Source organism: Egretta garzetta, unplaced genomic scaffold, assembly GCF_000687185.1.
Source record: "Egretta garzetta isolate BGI_Z169 unplaced genomic scaffold, ASM68718v1 scaffold168, whole genome shotgun sequence".
Lineage (NCBI taxonomy): Eukaryota > Metazoa > Chordata > Aves > Pelecaniformes > Ardeidae > Egretta > Egretta garzetta.
In genome coordinates this window covers 235,638-255,329 of record NW_009260675.1, presented here as the reverse complement: position 1 = coordinate 255,329, position 19,692 = coordinate 235,638, and the positions used below count along the sequence as shown (strand labels likewise).

Genomic DNA, 19,692 nt, shown 5'->3' with positions numbered 1-19,692 from the left:
ACAAAAAGGTCAAGCTACTTTTTTTTTTAACTAGTTTTAAACTGCTTTTTTTTAAGTGAGAGAACCAGAGGAGCATCATTTGTATTTTTAATTAAACTTTCTCTTTTTCTTCTTTCCTTCTCCGAACTTAGTTTACGAGATGCTGGAATTGGATTTATTCTTGTCATAGATCGCAGACAGGACAAATGGACCTCTGTGAAAGCTTCCATACTGCGGATAGCAGTGAGTACTGTTTTAATTTAACTCCTTAGAAAGATTTTTCATGTTGAACCTTCCTCTTATGAGTAGAAAAGCAGCTATGACTTTATTTCTTCCACAAAATGTTAGCTGATGATATATGACACAAGAAGTATCCAGTAGTGCTTTTGTACCCCAGCTGACTGGGACCGAGCATAGTGTGTCTATGACGTGCTTTTAATGCAGTCTGCAGCTCAGAACATTGCCCTGAGAAGGCACTTGGAGAGCACGTGTGTGTGTGTGCACGCGAACATGCATGGCGCGCAGCTCTCCCAAGTGGGAACGAATATTTGCATGGGCAGCCCGTGCATCTCATAGAGCTTTAGGTCCACCTTTCACTATTCAAGTGAGCTTCTGTTTTGGGAAGTGTTGAGGATGAGGGTCCTGATTTAGTTTACCATTTGTGAAAGGAATTCAGGTGTAAAAGCTGATCCTGTAGTGCTCAAATTAAAACAAAGGTTGCTTATGAGAGAGAAAATCTTACGTACCGACTATGATCAATCAGCAGCACTTGTGGTTACTTTCAGTGTCCTTTTTAATATTTTTTTAAATATGAAAACTAAGGTCATTAGAGGCTTCCCCCCCGTAGGAAAAGACAGATTGATGTTTATCATGTGCTTACCATACTGTTTGTTTACTTCTGGGGGTTTATTTTCTTGTTATCCTTGCTTGAATTGTTAATGTTGATAATCTTTCCAGTAAGTGCTGAAAAACAGAGCTCTAAGCATCTTTTCTTTAGCTGAAAATATTAAGCTCTGTAAAATAAAAGTCAAATCAAAACAGTAAATGTCACTTTTTTGTAGCCCCATTTTGACCAAAGAACTGTTTGTTTATTGTAAATTAAAAGGTATTTATTTGAAGGTTAATGTATCATTCCCACTATATGACTTTTTGTGAATGAATGATATAATATTCCCACAATACAACTTTTTCTACAGTATAACTAGGGATGTTAAAATATTAAAAAATATACAGAAATACTAGCAAAACTTTCTTTTGCAGCTCACTTTGAGATTTTGAGATGCAGCATTGAACAGATGCCAGTAGTGGAAACTGAGAGCAGCACAATTCAGGGTGGTTAAAAGGACTATATCTCTGGAGTTTTTGAATCTCTAAAAAAAATCAATGCTGTAGTTTCTGTTTAAAGACAGATAAGTATTCCACATATGACAGTCCTTTTATTTATGTAATTGATGTGGTAGGGGGTGGGGGGCAACTACAGACATGTTACTTATAGCCATAATGTTAAAGGTTATGGTAACGTTCCTCCAAGTGTGCATTATTTTGACTAGAAGAACAATACACAGAACCTGAGTATCTATTCTGCATGATACGGGATCCATCGCTGCAGTGATGGTGTTGGTGCCTAAAGGCTTTGCCTGGAGAAGGGTGTTAAGTGCAGTGAGCTCTGTGGGTTGCAGTGCTGTTGATGGTGGGTTATTTTTCTTTTTTCTTCCTCTCATTCTTCTGTGAGCTTTATTTAAAAGAGAAATCATGCTTCCTATCTGAAGTCTAATCTGTTAGAGGCATGATCTTATATATATATATATATATAAACACACACATATATATACATATACTTCTTTTCACTGAACTGCTTCAGCGTTGGCTTTACATTGTGTCTGTAGATGCATGTGGTGGCTTGGGCTCTTGGGCTTCTGCAATAGTCACGTCATCCCTGAACACCTGAAAATTTTACCTTCCCATTCCAAAAAAATATGTAGTGACACATCCCTGTTTACAGTCTCCACCATTTCTTTACTATAATTTTTGCCATAAGTGAACTCTAACTAGGTTTCTGCTGCCTGGTACTAAAAAAAAACCGCAAAGCCAAGTATATATGATGTGTATCTTGCACCAAAGTCACACGGATTTCTCTGGGTTCTGCTGATGGACAAAGATTTTTAAATGGCTCAAGGGTAACTAAACTTCCAGTTCTTTGGTTTTCTTAACCGCCAGAGTTGTCTTTTGATGGTGATCAAGCATCTGAGTGTCATTTGAGCTGTCTAGATTGAACCTTATCTCTGAAAGCCTGGTATCTCTGGAAGTTTTGATTGCTTAACCTTAGTGCTGCGTGTGAGGATATGAGTGTCATGTTATTTGAGAAGAGAGTTTTGGCTGTTGGCTCATTTGTACTAGGTCCTGAAGTGTCTTCCCAGGCATCTTTCCTGATTTTTCTATAATCACCCCAAGGGGGTTGACCCTTTTGATTTGTGAACTCAGAAATGCCAGCACAGGGTGCTACGGTTGGAGCACCTGCCCTTCACTAATATCCTGACAATTGTAGGGAATATATTTGTAAGCACTGAGGAGCTGCTAACCAGAAACTCATGCTAACATGTATTTTTTTAATAATCATTATTTTATGTTATTTCCAAGACTCTTCATGCACAAATGTTTGCTTTGTACTGGAGAGGTTAGAAGTATGTTTTGAAACAAAACTATTGAAAGGTTTTTTTGCTTCAGGCTGAAATTAATGTGGAAAATCTTTCTATATTATGAAAAATCTCTAGGCTTCATTTTTCCTTCTTTGTTGTTAGGGATCATTTTCTTTCCTGGGACAGAAAATGAGCAATAACGAGCTGAATCTTTATTTCATGCTGATATACTTCAGGATTGTTATAGATAGTTAAAGCTGTGAAGATGAGGTAAACCTATTTTTGCAGACATAGTGGAAGGGCAGTGGCTGCACCGTTCACCCAAGATGACTGAAGCACATGTGGAACTGAAACCAAAGCCAGAGGCACTGGGCTGAAAGATGGCCCCTCTTTTCCTGGGATGTGACCAAGAGATTGTGGCAAGCACATGCCCAGGCGTGCAGGATTTGCTGTTGTTACACTCTACTTGGCAAAGTTGCAATGGGCAGGCGGCCCAGGAGGTTGTCTTTAGCCAGTGGCTTAAGAGCTAAAGTGAAGTTACTAGCCTAGTGCAGTCAAAAATGGCACGTGTTTGGAGGGTGACCCATCCTATCCGAGATAGGTGGGATGGATAACCTAGAGACACTGCTGACTATTTAGAAAGCTTAGCTTCTAGATGGCTGTAAGTTGGACAGAATTCATCCCTACTGTTCGGTCTCTAGGGAGAATCTGGCCTGCGAGGTGAAGTTCTGGTAGAGGCGCCCAAAGCCAAGCTTTATGTTGTTAAGTGTGAAGTCTCAACAGTAAATTGTCATTTTCCTAGGGAGGCTGTAGAAAACTGGAAGGTGTTAAAAGAAAAATATCAAAGTTAGCCATTCCAAGTTTTTCACTCTTATTACACTGTTGTTTGAAGATACAAAAATCCTCATGTTTTTGACCTGTGAGCTTCTGAGATTCTTCTAAATTCGTATTATAATGCCCTGTTTTCAGTTAAACATGGTATACAGAGATGCACAAGACCTTGCTGAACTTAGCTCCTTGAGCTAAGTGGGTAGGCTCATGGAAATAAGGCATGGTTCCTGAATGAGGGTGCAAGGAGGAGCAGTCACAGGGCTTGGTAAAACAGCTCCATATTGTCCCAACTAAAGTCAGGTGAATGACAAACACCAGACAAATTGATCCCCTTTTCCTTTCCATGCAGTCAAAAGTTTCTTTTTTTTCTCTCTCTTCCCCCCCCCCGCCCCCCGCCTTTTTTCTTTTTGTTTTTTTTTTTCTTTCCTTTCCTAACATTATCATACCCAAACAAGCAATATTCAGTCCACAGTTGTAGGAGCAAGGCACATTACTAATCAATGTGTTCTGGGTTTCCACACTGCTCTGTTCATAGTTCCAGTGTGTTTTCTTAAAAAAAAATGAAGCCTATGTCATTACATTGTCTTTGTCTCGTTCTGTCATCATTGTCTTCGTCCACCTTGAGGGAAAGGTTGAAGTGTGAACTCAACCTTTTAGACAAACAAAAAACTGCATTCAACATCATGAAAGTTTCACTCATAGCCATCTATCAGCCTCATACTGAAAGTCCAGGGAAAAATAAACATCCTCAAGCTTGGTGCTTAGGGAATGATATATGTGTGGGCAACTGCTCTTGAGGAAGCAGTTGGTACGGAGGTCACTCAAATGGTAGTGAGAAAGGTTTATCCAGTCACAAAACTTTGCAGCCCATTCTAAATGTGACAAGAGCTGGGTTTCATCCAACCTCTTGGGGAAGTTTGCTTCCTGATTTGCCCCCTTTGACTAAGGATGCATTGCATGCAGGTTTTGTGCCTTCTGTTTCATACTGCGTTGTCCAGAGCACTGTTTTTCATAAATCAAAAAATAAAATCATAAATCAAAACACAGTCTTCACTGGAACAGAGGCCCATTAATTGCTTTGAAGAGTAGGGCCAAGACCTTTAGCTGGCAGGAGAAGACCAAAAGCCGATGGAGAGACTGGCATGCTAATACCAACCTAACCCTTGCAGGAGCCAGGCAGTCCCAGTTTTGTGCCATCTGGAGTCTTATCATTGGTTTTACATCCAAGGTGAGAAACAGTGAACTACAGTAATCTGACCTTGAGTTCTCTGACCTTGTTTGTAGAGAGATGTTGAATTTCTTACCAAGTTTTTGATGGAGAAAAGATGAGTTCAGTAACTGATGCTCCATGAAAGGCACTTTTTTATGTTGTGGATAGGTATTTCCTGCTAGTCCAGTTTTTAGCTAGCTCTTTGCATCATGTCCTGAAAACTAATGACACTTAAAAATTTGTGTGGGTTAAATTTGAAGAAAATGCTCTTTTTTTCAGCCCCAGTCATGTTTCTCATTTTTGCTTGCATTCAAAACAAGGCCAAGAACTTGATGGTATGATGAAGCTACAACAGTATTTGTATTAATTTTGTACCTATTGTTATGAATGATTCCAGTAAATGATAAACTAAAAAGGTTATTTCAAGATGCTGTATGGTTTTGTCTTATTGCCTTGAATGTTTTGAGAATATTACATGTGCAGGCACTTTCGCAGTTATCTTTTGTATAGTCAGCCATTTTTCCTTTTTATTACATGTTTTTTAAATACGTAAAAAGAGAGAAGTGAATCACTTATATGCTGAAAATGGGATAGTAACATCACAAGCATTAAACCCAGATCTAATGCAAAACAGCTCAATGTTTTTAAAACTAGATTTCACACTGCCCTTTTTATGAATTGATTTAATTCAAGATTCTTTCTTGACAAGAAGCCTCTGTAAGAGACTTCATTCTAGCCAGGAATAAACAGTCTTGCATAAAAAAAAAAAAAAGTACTTATTAGCTTCTTTATATACAGAGGTATTTTGGAAAGAAGTGCCCTGTGGCTTACAGCATACTAGTAAGTGCAGAAGGGAAAACACCACCACAGATTTTGGTAATGTGAGTATATTCAAGCTCTTCGTAAAATGAAAAATAGTGTTGTATTTTAAGACAGAACTACTAAAACTGAGTCAAGCGTTAGCTCTTTGATGGCTCACATGGTTCAGGTATTTCTGAAACCTGGCTGTTTACTTAGGAAGCAGAAGAAAAGGGAGTGTAGGTTCACTGTTTATCAGAGCAGCTTTCCTTAGCTGTGTAGGAGTATAAAAGGCTTCTGAGCACCAGGGCAGCTGAGTGAATTGCTGTGGGGGATTGAACAGCAGACTGCAACTTTATTTTAAGCGCATCTTTGTCTAAAAGGTATACATATCTATCTACGTAATTCCTTTGTATACTAAATAAGCCCTAGGAGGAAACCTGAGATATGAAAAGTCAAAGGTGTTGGTTTTCTTTTCCAAAAGCTCAATTGCTGGTATTCCCTGCTGAAAGCTGTAGTGACTGGCTCCTGGTTGTAGACCTGGCCATCGCTCTGGTCCTGCGCTGCCTCTTCTGGGGAGCGGCAGCCTGGCAGCACTGCATCCTGTCTCAATGAGTACTGTGCTATTGTAAAGTATGCGATTTAATGGGACTTATTCCTCCTTTGAAAATGCCATCTGCCCAATAGCCTATAGCATATATGTGCTGTTTACAATTGCTGTCAGGCAGGAGTGTGTGGGATTGCTGTTCTGCCTCACTGGTACAGGTAAAATTGTTGAGTGACTTAAATAGCTCCCCATTAGCACGAAGAGAGCAAGACCACGTTACACAGTGGAAGCCTAAAATAGGAATAATCTCAGTATCCATCTTTGGGGAAATGCCGTCCTTTCTTCCCCAAAAATAAGCTGCTACCACCCCTTACCAAGAACCAGGCAGGGATTGTTTCCTATTCAGCCTTTGTGGTTCCTTACCAGGCATTCAGCATGGCGTCATCTTCGTTTGTGAGACAGCCTGCCTCTCCTTACTTCCCCCCGTTAGCAGCTGCTTAACTTCAAGGTCAGTACTGGTGCTACAGCCAGCCTCTCTGTCATTAATATTCTGTGAAGGAAAGTGATAATTAATATTATATGCAACTAACTTAATTTTACATTTTGCCCAAAACCCAGCTGAGTTCAGTCTCTGTAAGTTCCCCCTTTTCAGAGGCATGGAGCATGCAATGGAAAGCTCCCCATCCCTGAGAAGCCAAGGCCTGAAATCAGGCAGGTCAACCTGCTCCTGAGTATTTATAAACTGATTTCCCGGAGGATTTAAGGCAGCCCCCATTTTGTCCAGCCAGTAAAAGTTCTTCCCAGGTTCCAGGTTTGGGATACTCATAGGGCAGCAAAGATCCCAGTGTATTGGAAAGCTCTGACTTAAGGGCTGTGCTGTATATAAATTCCTGGTTTGGTCAGATTTATTTCAAAGCTGATAACTATGTGCATGTCTACATCCTTTTCTGTATCTTTGGAATCTGCACTGGCCTGACTGGATGGGGAAGTGAAGGAGATAAGCAGATAGAAAACTAATCAAACAAGTGCCAGTGCTGATGCAAGTGAGATGAAAGAATATATGGGTTGGGCTAGAATAGAAGTGGGGCTACCCTAATTTTCATAGAGGATACCAAAAATGTGACAGTGGTTTCTTCCCCCCCGGTCTCATTTGTGTAGGCATTAAATGAGTAGAAGTGCAGTATTTGAGACAAGATGCTGGGGGAGCAGTTGATATTAATTAATAACTAGTAAAGAAAGACACTTCTGAAAAAAAAAAGTTTTCAATTACATAAACCCTTCAAGTCACAATGATGTTCAGTGATGTCACTAAAACAGTCCTTGAAGGCAGTTTATTTTATGACACTACTAGGCATACAAGAATATTTATTTTTGTGCTTAACACTTGGCGCAGCATTGTTGAGAACTCATGGTTTGCTCTGCCTGCTTAGCATACAGTGGTGTCATACAAGTGTGCTGCTGGACTGGAAAGGAGATTATTGCTGCTGTTCTCTCTTGTTCAGGGTGAAGTTGACTGGTTGCTAAAGTTCAAATGCATCCAGGGAGTGTCTCTTCCATCATATCATTGTCTCTGCAGGTTACCAGGGCTTTAGAAAGAAAAAAAAAAAGTTTGGAAAATAGTAATATTTGGGCAGTGAAGATATAAGCTCAGATAAACTGGAATAGCTGGCACTGGTCCAGCATTGTTTACTGTAGCAATCCTCTGGGTTTTTGTTGTTGTTTCACAAAGGTCAATTTGCAGATCTGACTCCTAGCCATGACAAGCAGAGGAGGGAACATTTTTTGAGACTTGGGGGGTTTTTTTGGGGGGGAGAACAACCGAGAAGCATAGGAGACAGACTGGTGGAGACAAGAACGGTGTTGTAGACGAGTAATTTAGAACTTGAGCTTTCGCTGAGACGTTAAGAAAACTTCTGGCAAGTCTTGAATGGGAATTAGTCTAGATGATACAAGACTATACTGATTTCAACAGCATCATATTCTCTATCTGTTTTCTTTGAATTGAACATTAGTGAGAGACTACTTAATTTGGTCATGCAATTGAACTGTTTGTCTCATAAGAACTAATTCATAGTTTAGAAAAATTTACTATTGCATTGTATTTGCTACTACTGTTTGCTTCAGTAACAGTCTAAATATCATAGAATCATAGAATAGCAGCCTGGGTTCGTAGAATATCTTGAGTTGGAAGGGACCCACAAGGATCATCAAATCCAACTCCCTGCTACTCTTCCTAAAACTAAACCATTTGACAAAGAGTATCGTCCAGATGCTCCTTGAACTCTGACAGGCTTGGTGCTGTGATCGCTGCCCTGGGGAGCCTGTTCCAGTGACCGACCACCCTCTCTTTCAGTGAAGAACCTTTTCCTAATGTGCAATCTGAACTTCCCCTGACGCAGCCTCATTCCATCTCCTCGTGTCCTATCACTGGTCACCAGAGAGAGGAGATCAGCACCTCCTCCTCCTCTGCTGCCCCCCTTGAGGAAGGTGTAGCCTGTGATGAGGTCACCCCTCAGCCTTCTCTTCTCCAAGCTGAACAAACCAAGTGACCTCAGCCACTCCTCCTAAGTCTGGTCCTCAAGGCCTTTCACCATCTTGGTTGCCCTCCTCTGGACACACTCTTAATAGTCTGATGTCCTCCTTATACTGAGGTGCCCAAAACTGCACACAGTACTTGAGGTGGGGCTGCACCAGTGCAGTGTAGAGTGGGACAATCACCTCTCTGGAAGGGTTGGGATGGACCTTGAAAGATCATCTGGCCCAACCTTTCATGGGGAAAGGAAGCCTTGATGAGATTATCTAGCACCCTGTCCAGTCACATCTTGAAAACCTCCAGCGATGGGCGCTCTACCCCAACCCTGGGGAGGTGGTTGTAGTGAATGATTGTTCTCACTGTAAAATAATTTCTTCTATCAAGATTAAACCTCCACTGATGCAACGTGTATCCATTGCCCCTTGTCTTCTCTGTGTGGCTCTTTGTGAAGAGAGAGACTCTTTCTTCTTTGTAGCCACCCTTTCAGTGACAGCTGTAATACTGTGATGAGGTGCCCTCTGAGCCTTCTATTCTCCAGGGAGAAGAGACTGAACTCCTTCAGTCTTTCCTCATAGGGCAGGTTCTCCAGCCCTTTAATCATCTTCTTGGCCCTCCTTTGGGCCCTTTCCAATCTGTCCATGTGTGTCTTGAATTGTGGGGGCCAGAACGGGGTGTAGTAGTCCAGGTGTAGCTGGACAAGTCCTGAGTAGAATGGGATGGTCACATCTCTGTCTCCGCTAGTCATGCTCCTGCGGATGGAATCTGGGATCTGATTTGCCTTGGTTGTTGCAGCAGCACAGTGCTGACTCATGTTTTGCTGCTTGTCCACCAGGATCCCAGGTCCCTTTCAGGATATTTTCTCTAAAACTCTGGAGTAAAATACAAACTACAGTCACAAAGTGTAAAAGTGAGAATTTAAAGTTAGAATGAAGAAATTTATTACTCGTATACATAACTTAAATTTTATCATTCAGTGTCTTTTGTGTTGCTTCATTTCATGCCATGTGTGTTTCTAATGTATCTACTCAACTTGAAGCTAAAAGGACAGACATTTCCCAGTATTCTGGGTAAGGCTAAATGGGTAACAAACATGCCCTGCCAAAACCAGTATGTCTGTATGTCATCTGCTGGGGTTGATATCTCACATGGAGACTCATTATTTTGTCAAAATATGTTATCTAAAAGATATTTATTTTTGGAGCTTTTTCTTCTGAAATGTTAATGTTGCCATTGAATAAATTTCATGGTTTGTAAGTTGAAGGTGAAAATTAACAGCTCAGTCAGAGTGTGCACACTACTGTTACAGGCACAAAATAAACTGACGCATGTTTAAATGAATAGACTACATAGCTATCATTCTAAAAGATTATTCATGCTATTTAATTAAAAAACCTCTTTTGTCCATTCTTGCAATATTTCTTAATACGAGTTAAATAATTTTCTTAAATAAATTTGCAGTTGGATAACTCAGAAAAAATGGTTAAAATAATATTTTCTTAACTTTTGCTTCTGAATACAGTCAGGAATTTTCTATAAAAAGTTTTCTTCTGTTTGATAACTGTGGGGTTTGTAAGTCTGCGGGGTGTACTACCTTTAATACACATAGAAAGATTGTTTACAGTGCAAGGATGGGGAGCTGGTGTGGACACTCAGAATTACCTAGATTCCATTCCCAGCCCTCGGACAGACTTATTTGGGACTGAACCACCGTGCTTTCTAGAAAATGTGGACATTGCTGAAGTGGAGACAGATTGTGAAGCTCAAGTCTTTAAGGTTCCTCAGTCAATTGGGGATCTCCGTTGTACACTGGATATCTGGGGAACCACAATGAATCCATGAAGTCTTCCAGAAAAGCTTTGAACTACTTTTACCTTTAAAAGTTTGTCATTTCCAGTGCTGGAACCCTTGGAAGCCTTAAAGTGGGTATTAAATCACTCTTCAACCAGACATGGAAACAGAGCATAGCTTAACAGCTTCAGTCAGTGTTTGGGTTTTGGTTGGCTTTTTCTTGTAATTCAATTTGCTAGAAATGTGACATAATTTCCAACAATATAATGAATAAAATTGAGTTTTTAATCATTATAATGATAATTTCTTTAGTGAGCTTCATTGCCTCCCTGCAGTGGAAATACTGAATAGAGGAGAAGACTTGCATGATTTCAAGAATGGCTAAATGCCAAGTATGCAAACCTCTGCCACGGCAGTGGTTGATTTTTAGTAATGCAATGCTATTTCTTTGCTTTCCTTCTCCTCTCTTCTGTTTTCCCTCTATCACTTGTAGAGCTGGGCAAGATCCATCAGACTACTAGTTGGAAGATGATGAGAAAAACCACAGCTGAGAATTACTGTGTTTGATTTTTATTTTAATGTAAAATCAAAGCTTATTTCTAAGCTACTGCCTGAGAAATTTAGTCTTGGTGGCAATAGTTTGTGTAGGCAACTGGCAAGGTAGTATATGCACAAATTAGAAATGTGTTGTTAGGTGTTCAGACAATAACAGAGGTTTCTCTTGGCAACGTCTATTGAAGGGAAGATAAGGTAACCGTGCAAGTACTGTTGTTGAAAAAGTACTACACCACCGCTGTTTGTTCACCAGCCTCCTTGGCTAGGATGTAATCTTAGCTGAAGAGCAGTACAAGCCAGTCCCAAAAAATCAATTCCAGGAGAATAGATTCCTGTTCCCAAAGATGAGTAAACCTCTCTTTGAATGAAGCGCTCTGTGCAAGCCTTGCTAGGTTTATAATTCTTTGATATGGTTAGTTTGTGGTTTAACAGGGTCTTCTCCCTGATCAAAAATATTTTCTGGAGCTGAGACAGAAAATAACAGACTAAACTCTTTTTGCAGGCATCTTTCCCAGGAAACCTGCAACTTGTCCTTGTTCTGCGCCCAACAGGATTTTTTCATCGAGCTCTCTCGGACATTGCTTTCAAGTTCAACAAAGATGAGTTTAAAATGAAAGTACCTGTAAGTAATCCTTTGTTTTAACTTTATTAGCAGCAATCTGTTAAACTACTTAATCCAGCCAGCAAACACACAAAAAAAAAGCCAAACCGAACAAAAAAACATGCTTGAAGGTAGTTCTTGAATCTTGAATTAAAGGTTCCTTTTAGAAAACAGCCATGTGTGATTTATCAAGATAAAAAACCCTGATAGTCCTTCACGTTGTATGATTCATAAGCTTTGTTTTAATATGCACTGATAAGCATGGTGCTTGTGCTCAATTTGCTATTCTTTAAATTTACATCATCTTCAGCTGAAACAACTGTCACATTTGTTTATTCTATACCCAAAGGAAATAGTTCCATCACTTTCTTCTGTATGAAACTGAAATTTCTCTACCAGAGGCTGAAGGATGGGTTTTAGAATCCTTAATAAGGGACTTCTCGCCACTGTTTGTATTCATTTTTTTTCATTGCTGCTGCAGATCATAATGCTGGGCTCAGTATCAGAACTGCAGGGTTACATTGATAAAACACAATTAACAGAAGATCTTGGTGGCACCCTGGATTACTGCCATAACAGATGGCTGTCCAGTCGCACTGTAAGTCTTAAGTTTTTGGTTTAACTTTTCAGCTTAACGGTCCCTTCTGTTTCAGACCCTGTCATTTATAAAACAGATTCCAAGTGATGCAAGTTGACTTGCTCGGAGTGAGAAGATGTTCCCAATGGTACTTAGTCATCTTAGAGAAAAAAATATGAGTAATAATTTGGGAGTGGTTTTCTGAACACTTGGAGCAAAGGAACTACAGTGTGTTATTGTGTTGAGGTTTATTGGTTTTGCTACAAGAAAGAAAAAGCTCAAGTTGTAGAATAACTCCAGACTATAAAAATATGAGGAAGATATACCTGATACAAGCCTAGGAAAAACATACAATTAAGGAATTAATGGTGACGGTATCTGTTGCTTGCAAAATTATACTTTGACCATTTTTCAGTCTTGTAATTCATCTGCTCGGATTTGTTTTGAGAGTTATATTTTGTGTGTATGTGTCTGTATGTATGTATGCATGTGATGAGTATGAAACTTCACTAATGGCTTTTATTCCAAAAGGCTATAGAAAGTTTCGCCGAAAAGGTTAAGCGAACAGCTCAGATTCTTCAGTCCTTTGGGACTGAGCTGGCTGAAACAGAACTACCAAATGATGTGCAATCAACCAGCTCCCTTCTTGCAGCACACACAGAAAAGAAGGACAAAATGAAGGTATGTAATTTTTGTAGAGATGCTCTCTTCTAGTTAAACTGTGGTTTAATTTATAGCTAATAATGTTAATAGGAAGTCTGGAGGGTGTTAATGCAAAACATTGAAATCCTATTGAAGTTGTTTTGCTTGGTTTGATGTTAAAAATGCTTTTTGCATTAAAAAATGGCAATTCTTGAGCCTAAGTTCATTAATGTACAGATGCATAATGATTTGTATATGCAAACAAATTCCTTTGTAAGTAGGGGTGTGTGCAATTTTTAGTTTTGTTCACAACGAGAAATTTGATTGTATTTGCATGCATGTGAAGATATGAGACTTTTTGAAAAATGGACAAATGTTCTTTCAAATCAGCTTAAATGAAAACTCTTTGGGGGTTTCAAAACTATACATCTGAAACTTTTGAGGTATTTGTAGACTAAGAAGGCACTATAAGGCTATCATTCATGAAAATTCAACTCAGATATACTGTTATCTTAAAACGGTAAACAGAAAAAGCTGACATTTAGCATTTACTGTCTGTATTTGTTGTCAAACACTGCTTTTGATCAAACTGCGCTTGGTCTATCGCTGTTAAAACAAAATCTTTTTTCCAGTTTGGTGCCTTATGAAGTCTGCTTAAAAAAAAACACCACAAAACTACAGTGCATGGGGTTTTTGTTTTGTTTTGTAGGAGGATATCAGGTTAGCAGTAGAACAGGGAGATGGTATCCTTGGAAGTATTACAGAACCGGTTACTGAGAATCCTGAATACAAACTGAATCAAGATGAGCTAGACAATCAAACAACAGTAGAAAGGTGAGAGGAGCAAAATACTGAACATGCTGCTTTCCTGGTTTTTGTTGACCCCTCCCCAGCTCTTTTACTTAATTCCATATGCATGCTTAGCTAATAAGCAAATGTTACATGTGAACATATAAAAGGTACTGTCAGAAACAACTCCTCTGTTGTCAGATCTTGTCCTGAGCAAGGTAATCTCCTGATGTTCATTACCAAGTCACCTGGATTTAAGGAAATAGGGGATGCAGTTTGAGTTCCAGTACGAACAAAGTAACGCTGGTTTTTTTTCCCTGACAGACTTGGACTGTATGGTTGAGCAGGCTTTCCTTATTTTAAAGAATATCGATGCTTTGTTTAGAAACTGAAGTGCAATCCAAGGGAGAACAGAAGGGATACATCCCTTCTTTTCAGTAGACTTGTCCACTTTTGAATGCTTTTTGAGTCCTTTTGAATTGAAGTGGGAGGGTTCTTTGTCTTTAAACCTGCCTGAAGGAGCTTCTGACATTGCTGGTATCTTATCAGTGCTGTTAGTAGCCTTTAAAGGGCTATTAGGGAGTACACTGCACTTGAAGTATCTATGCACAAACTTCCTATATGCTTCCTTTGGGCATATATAGTAATAGATGTTGTTTTCCTTTGCTCCCCACCCACCCACACCCCCTCTTAAATTCCTGCCCGTTTTGGAGACGTTCTATCACCATAGCACAGATGTAAATTTGCACAAAGCTATGAAAGCATAGCTCATTTCCCCCAGGCAATATTCTACATTCTTTTTTTGTCTGTCATTCTGCATTTCTGTTACGCTCTGACTGACTTTTCTTTCCAAATAACTGTCCATTCCAATCCACAAAGCTTGGCAGAAGTTACTTTTTTTGGTCATTGTTGCTGTCAGCTATCTGAAAGACAATCGGGGTGGGGGTTGCTAATTTATCCAAAACGTTCCCACTCAATACAATATCTGACAGAAGTTGGAACATACTCTGTGTATGTGTGTGTCCGCCTTTTTTCCTAATCAGATTTAACTTGTAAATTCAGGGTTTGTTTCTGTGGTATTAAAGACAAAAATTCATTAAAATTCTGATGTATGACTTTCCCTGGATGTAGCCTAAGTACAGCAAAGCCCACTGTACAGATAAGTCCAGAGGATACCATGCTGTCAAATGCAATACTGGACGATAACTTGAAAAGTAAAAGTCTTAAGGCATTGGGCCAAAATTATAATTGAAGAAGATTCTTTTAATCGCAGTACTGCTGTGCACTTGCCTGTGATATTTAAGTAGTAGCTCTACTCAGAAGAGGAGGAGCAACGACCTTCAGGTTTATTATGAGCCTTGCTCCAAAGAATGAAATGTAAGGGTAGCTCACTGGTCACAGCAGTATGAATTTTTACCTTCATTTTTCCTTATCGCCCAAGGCTTGGGTTCCTCTGGGTCCTAGCCCACACACATTTGCATGTGTTATTTATGTTTTCTAGCCCCAACTCACCATGTCCCCAGGCCAGAGCTGAGAAGTAGTATGTCCAGCAGTTAGCTTCAAACCAGCACTTGCCAATTTTTCAGAACTTAATGTTTGTGTTGGGTTTCAGTTTTACATCAGTGTTATTCTAGGAAACAATTCTGTGCAATACTCAAAAAAGTTTCCTGTATCCAGTTTATTTTTTCTGGAAAATATTGCTTTGGGGAGGCTTTTTGTTTACTGTGGAAGGTTGTATTGTCCCTTGAAGGTTGCACCCATCGTCCTTACAGTATTTCTTTTTTTTTTTGTTTGTTTCTTTTTAAAGGCTTCTGGCTCAATTACATGAAACAGAGACTGCCTTTGATGAGTTTTGGATTAAGCATCAGCAAAAACTTGAGCAGTGTCTGCACCTTCGGAATTTTGAACAGAATTTTAGAGAGGTGAGAACTTCTTGGTGGCAGTCAATATTTGGTGATATAAAAATGATACAGAAGAAAATACTTCACCCTCTTGTTTTTGCAGCTCTTGTGTGTGCTTGAAAGCTTTTTCCAGCCTTTTTCTTGTACGTGTCCTTACTTGACATCCTGCTATCTTTACTACCTTGAATACGGTGACATAGTAGCTTCTCTTCTGCAGTCTTATGATTTTTTTTCCACAGGCCCAGCAGTGTATAAGCACTCAAAAACTCCTTTGAAACCTGTTCTCTACTGCAGAAGCACAATGTGCTGGCTGCAAACTTTTCATCTTGCCAACAGGCCCTTTTATGGAACCAAGACTTACCTAAACCTCTGGCTGAGATTTTATAAAACAGTCTCCAGCGCTGTGGGTGGGAAGTTGCAACCACAATGTTAGAAGCTGGGTGGAGGCTGAACTAAAATTTTTACAGCCAGTTTCTGATCTCATGTTAGTTTAACTCATGTACTTGATGGTACCTACAGTCACTTTACAGTGGTGTAGCTGATCTCAGAGCACAGCCCCTGTGTCTTCATGGGACCAATGCTCAGAAACCCTGTTAAAATGTGCATGTGTCTGTCTGTATGTCTGTCTCTCAAGCAATTGTTAGGGTGAGGACCTCTCCCTCACCTTTTGCTGTTTGTTAATGTTGCTTCATATTATTGTCATCTGGTAAAAGCAAGATCATAAATGTTTCCTGAGCACTAGTTTTCCCACCTTTTTTTTTGGGGGGGGGGGATGTGCCAGGAAACAGGATTACTTCACCGCCTTTTCTTTGTATTTGTTTTCATTTTGAATTGGGGCTAAAGGTAGGCTATCAAAAAAGTTATTTGTCTCTGTGCCCCACTAATGCCATAAGGTGAGTCACCTGACTGGAAATAGTGGCTATCGGCTATTTAACTGATGGGTCTCCAGAAAGGTGGAATGGTCTTCATTGATACATAGCTGTGTCTCATTGCAGGTCAAAGCAGCTTTGGATATTGTGTCCGAGAGACTGTCTGCTTTCACAGATGTGGGAAACAGCTGTTCACATGTGGAGCACATTTTGAAAGAACTTGCCAACTTCGAAGACAAATCGTGTGTAAGAGCTCAGCAAGACTCCTTAATTTCTAGTATGACAATGTGTGTGTGGAGGGGAACAGTATTTGGTTATTGAGTACATCTTATAAACAGAGCTTAAGCTGACAACAGGGCAGAATCAGTGTCTCAGTGATATGCAGAAGGCATTTGGAATAAAGTCTTTAACCATTGGAGCAGCCCAGTTCTCAGGCATCCCTCAGTAAAGAGCAGAGTGACCAGTCACAAAGTCAGTGTGATTGGTTCATGGAAGAATTGCATGAAGTGTCAACATAGCCAAGCTCTTCACTTAGTGATCAAGGGGCCACTCCATTCCTATTAAAGCCACTTACTTCATTAAACCTCAGAAATGAGAAAGCTGTGTATTGAATGTACAATATGTTAAAAGATGACCACCAGAAGCATGCACTCTGAACAAAGTTGAAAAGGAATCTTATTATGATATGTGCTTAACAATAAAATACGTAGCTGTATAAGTGAGGTTGTTGCTCTTAAGGCTGAGGTGCCCAAGTTGGGTATTTTTTAATTTGGGTTCAGATTGCTGCTGTATTCCAGATTGTATACGTACACATACAAACATGCTGCTGAATAACTAAGGCATAGAAAGACAATAGTGGCTCCTTCACAGGGAGGCATATGATTAAACTCATTAATGTTTCTGAAGTACTCTGATACAGTAAAGAAGGAGGCATAAAAGTTCTTGGGAAGACAGGAAATCACTTTGATATTAAGCAAGGCAGTTGTTAACTAAAGATGTATTCTTTATCAAGATGCGTAAAAACAAATGGTATCATTTAAAATTTTTTTCATTGGTGTTGATCCAAGGAAAGATGTACCTAAATCAGTGCTTTTTTTTTCTTAGGAAACTGTAACGAAAGCCAGAGTGCTAGCCTCAGAGGGTGATGCTTTTATTCAAAGCAATCATTATGCTGTGGACTCCATTATTCCAAAATGCAGTGAACTTCATCATCTCTGTGATGCCTTCACTACTGAGATAGAACGGAGGAGGAATCTTCTTAACAAGTCACTAGAACTGCATGGCTTACTAGAAAAGGTAATTTTTGTATGGAACGGTTCTGTTTTCCATCTTGTTTGCTAAAACCTTGGTCAACCAGTTGTAATGACAGGTAAAAATATCTGGGTGTGCTGAAAGTTTTCTTCTTAAATAACTGAATACGTCACAAGTAGAGGTATGAAATGTTTTAGCCCTCTTAGTGTTTGATGCTGACATTGGTGCGTTCTAAGCCTGTTCTTTCTTCTCTTGTTTCTAGTCTATGAAGTGGTGCGATGAAGGAATTTATTTGCTGGCTTCACAGCCGGTAGATAAGTGTCAGTCTCAGGATGGTGCAGAATCAGCATTACAGGAGATTGAGAAATTCATGGACACTGGTGCAGGCAGTAAAATCAAGGAGTTGAATAAAATCTACAGAGAGTATGCATACATCCTCAATGAGGACCTAAAGGTACCAGAAGATGTTTATGTGTATCTATATGTCTATCTGTTAATTTTAGAATTGCTCTCTTGCATGGCCATTGATAAAACTAAATAATCAGTACTAGGAGTTTTACCTGGGAGCTGGAAAGCCAACACATTTCCCTACCTGAGGTGCTAGTCCTGTCATGTCTTTTCATAAGCATCAAGGGGCTTCAGAGCCTTTTAATAACTACTTCAATTTTTCAGATAGTAGAATTGCTTTTAAAAAAAATTCTCCCAAATATTTGAAATACTTTTTTTTTATGTAGCAAAAACATGCCTGTCCTTGGTATTTGTATGACTTCTGCTTTCTAACTGCTTTTTTTAGAACTTGAGAATATGTCCCTTTTCCTCTTAGTCGATTTCTTCATGTAACAGAACCATTAGACACTGTCAAGAAAACTTTTCCCTTTTTTTTTTTTTTTAAATTGAAACCTGAACCCCATTGGTTTCTCTACAGCAAGAACACGAAATGTTTTATGAAGTGATGTTCCAATTTTTAAGTACACTAAATGACTGTAAATTATGCCTTGTTAGGAGTGAAGAGTAGGGTAATATTTTTACATGTGGTATAAAAGCAATTGCAATTTCAAATCAATGTGCTGTAAATGGCAGCATAGCTTATTGATAGGTCTCTGATGGGGATTTTTTTTTTTTTTGTTATTTCTGTGGCAATGGTAGGAGCATGTGCAAAAGGTTTTCCAGAAGCAAGAAAGCATGGAAGAAATGTTTCAAAAGAGACAAGTAAGTCTTAAGAAACTGGCAGCCAAGCAGACACGTCCTGTTCAGCCAGTTGCACCAAGACCTGAAGCCTTTGTAAAATCTCCTTGTGCCTCTCCAGGTAAGAAACTGTAGTAGCCTTTAACTAATAACTCAGCGCTATGCTGAGAAACTTAAAGAAACTTTCAGCTGTAATTTGTGGTTGCACAAACATCTGTGTGAGATCTGCTCAAGTTCTAACTGCTGTTTGATTCTGGTTTGTGTATTTAGGTCTTCAAAGAGAATACGTATCCAACTCAGAAACCAGTGCGCTTCGGAGGGTAAACTACAGAAGAGGAAAGGTAATTTTTTTTCTTTGCACTTTTCATGCACATACTGCTTAAAGTCATAATGCAATGGAATATTCAGGAACTTCAAGAAGAATGAGGAAATTCCACTGAAAAAGTCATGGTATTGCCCCTATCAAAGTAACTCTGATGAAGCAGTCGTGTTTAAATAGAGGCTGCTTTGTCACTGGGCTGGGTATGAGGGAAGGTAAAGTAAATAGTTGCCTATATTAGGAAAAATGTTAGGGGCAGCAAAATATAAAATCTATGAACAGGAAACATTTATTATTTGCCAGTAGTAATTGGCTACTCTTAAAACTGGCGAAAGTGAAGAGGTAGTTGTCGTTGGCTCCAAGACCGCTTCACCTGACCTAATGGGTTGCCATTCCCAAGTGGGGATGGTCTTCCTGCCCCGCCTCCAGCAAGGAAAGTAACCTGACGGCAGCAACAGAAACAAGTAGTTCCCCACTGGGTTAGGGAGTTGAATCAACTCGGCAAAGGTTCAGCAAGAGACAATGCAAGGAGGAAGGCAGGACCACATGACCAGTAGGGACAACAGTTGGAGCAAAGGGTTGGTTCAAGGGGGGATTGAAAGCAGAACCTCTCTTTTCTTTCAGCAAGCCGTAATTAGGTCAGCCATTACAGTGGAAGTTGTAAGAGTGAACTTCTGTCTT

General features: G+C 39.6%; 1 protein-coding gene across 2 annotated transcripts in view; it reads left to right on the top strand.

The window, feature by feature from the left end:
* The window catches only part of MCF2L (MCF.2 cell line derived transforming sequence like), a 71,297-nt gene that overhangs the window by 30,355 nt on the left and 21,250 nt on the right, over positions 1-19,692 (top strand). For both annotated transcript variants that reach the window (XM_035901154.1, XM_035901155.1), the window contains exons 3-13: positions 132-222; positions 11,380-11,499; positions 11,960-12,076; positions 12,587-12,736; positions 13,407-13,531; positions 15,294-15,408; positions 16,383-16,502; positions 17,361-17,552; positions 17,770-17,961; positions 18,654-18,813; positions 18,963-19,033. In XM_035901154.1, coding sequence (XP_035757047.1) covers positions 132-222; positions 11,380-11,499; positions 11,960-12,076; positions 12,587-12,736; positions 13,407-13,531; positions 15,294-15,408; positions 16,383-16,502; positions 17,361-17,552; positions 17,770-17,961; positions 18,654-18,813; positions 18,963-19,033 — 1,453 coding nt within the window. The remainder of the gene's footprint in view (positions 1-131; positions 223-11,379; positions 11,500-11,959; positions 12,077-12,586; positions 12,737-13,406; positions 13,532-15,293; positions 15,409-16,382; positions 16,503-17,360; positions 17,553-17,769; positions 17,962-18,653; positions 18,814-18,962; positions 19,034-19,692) is intronic.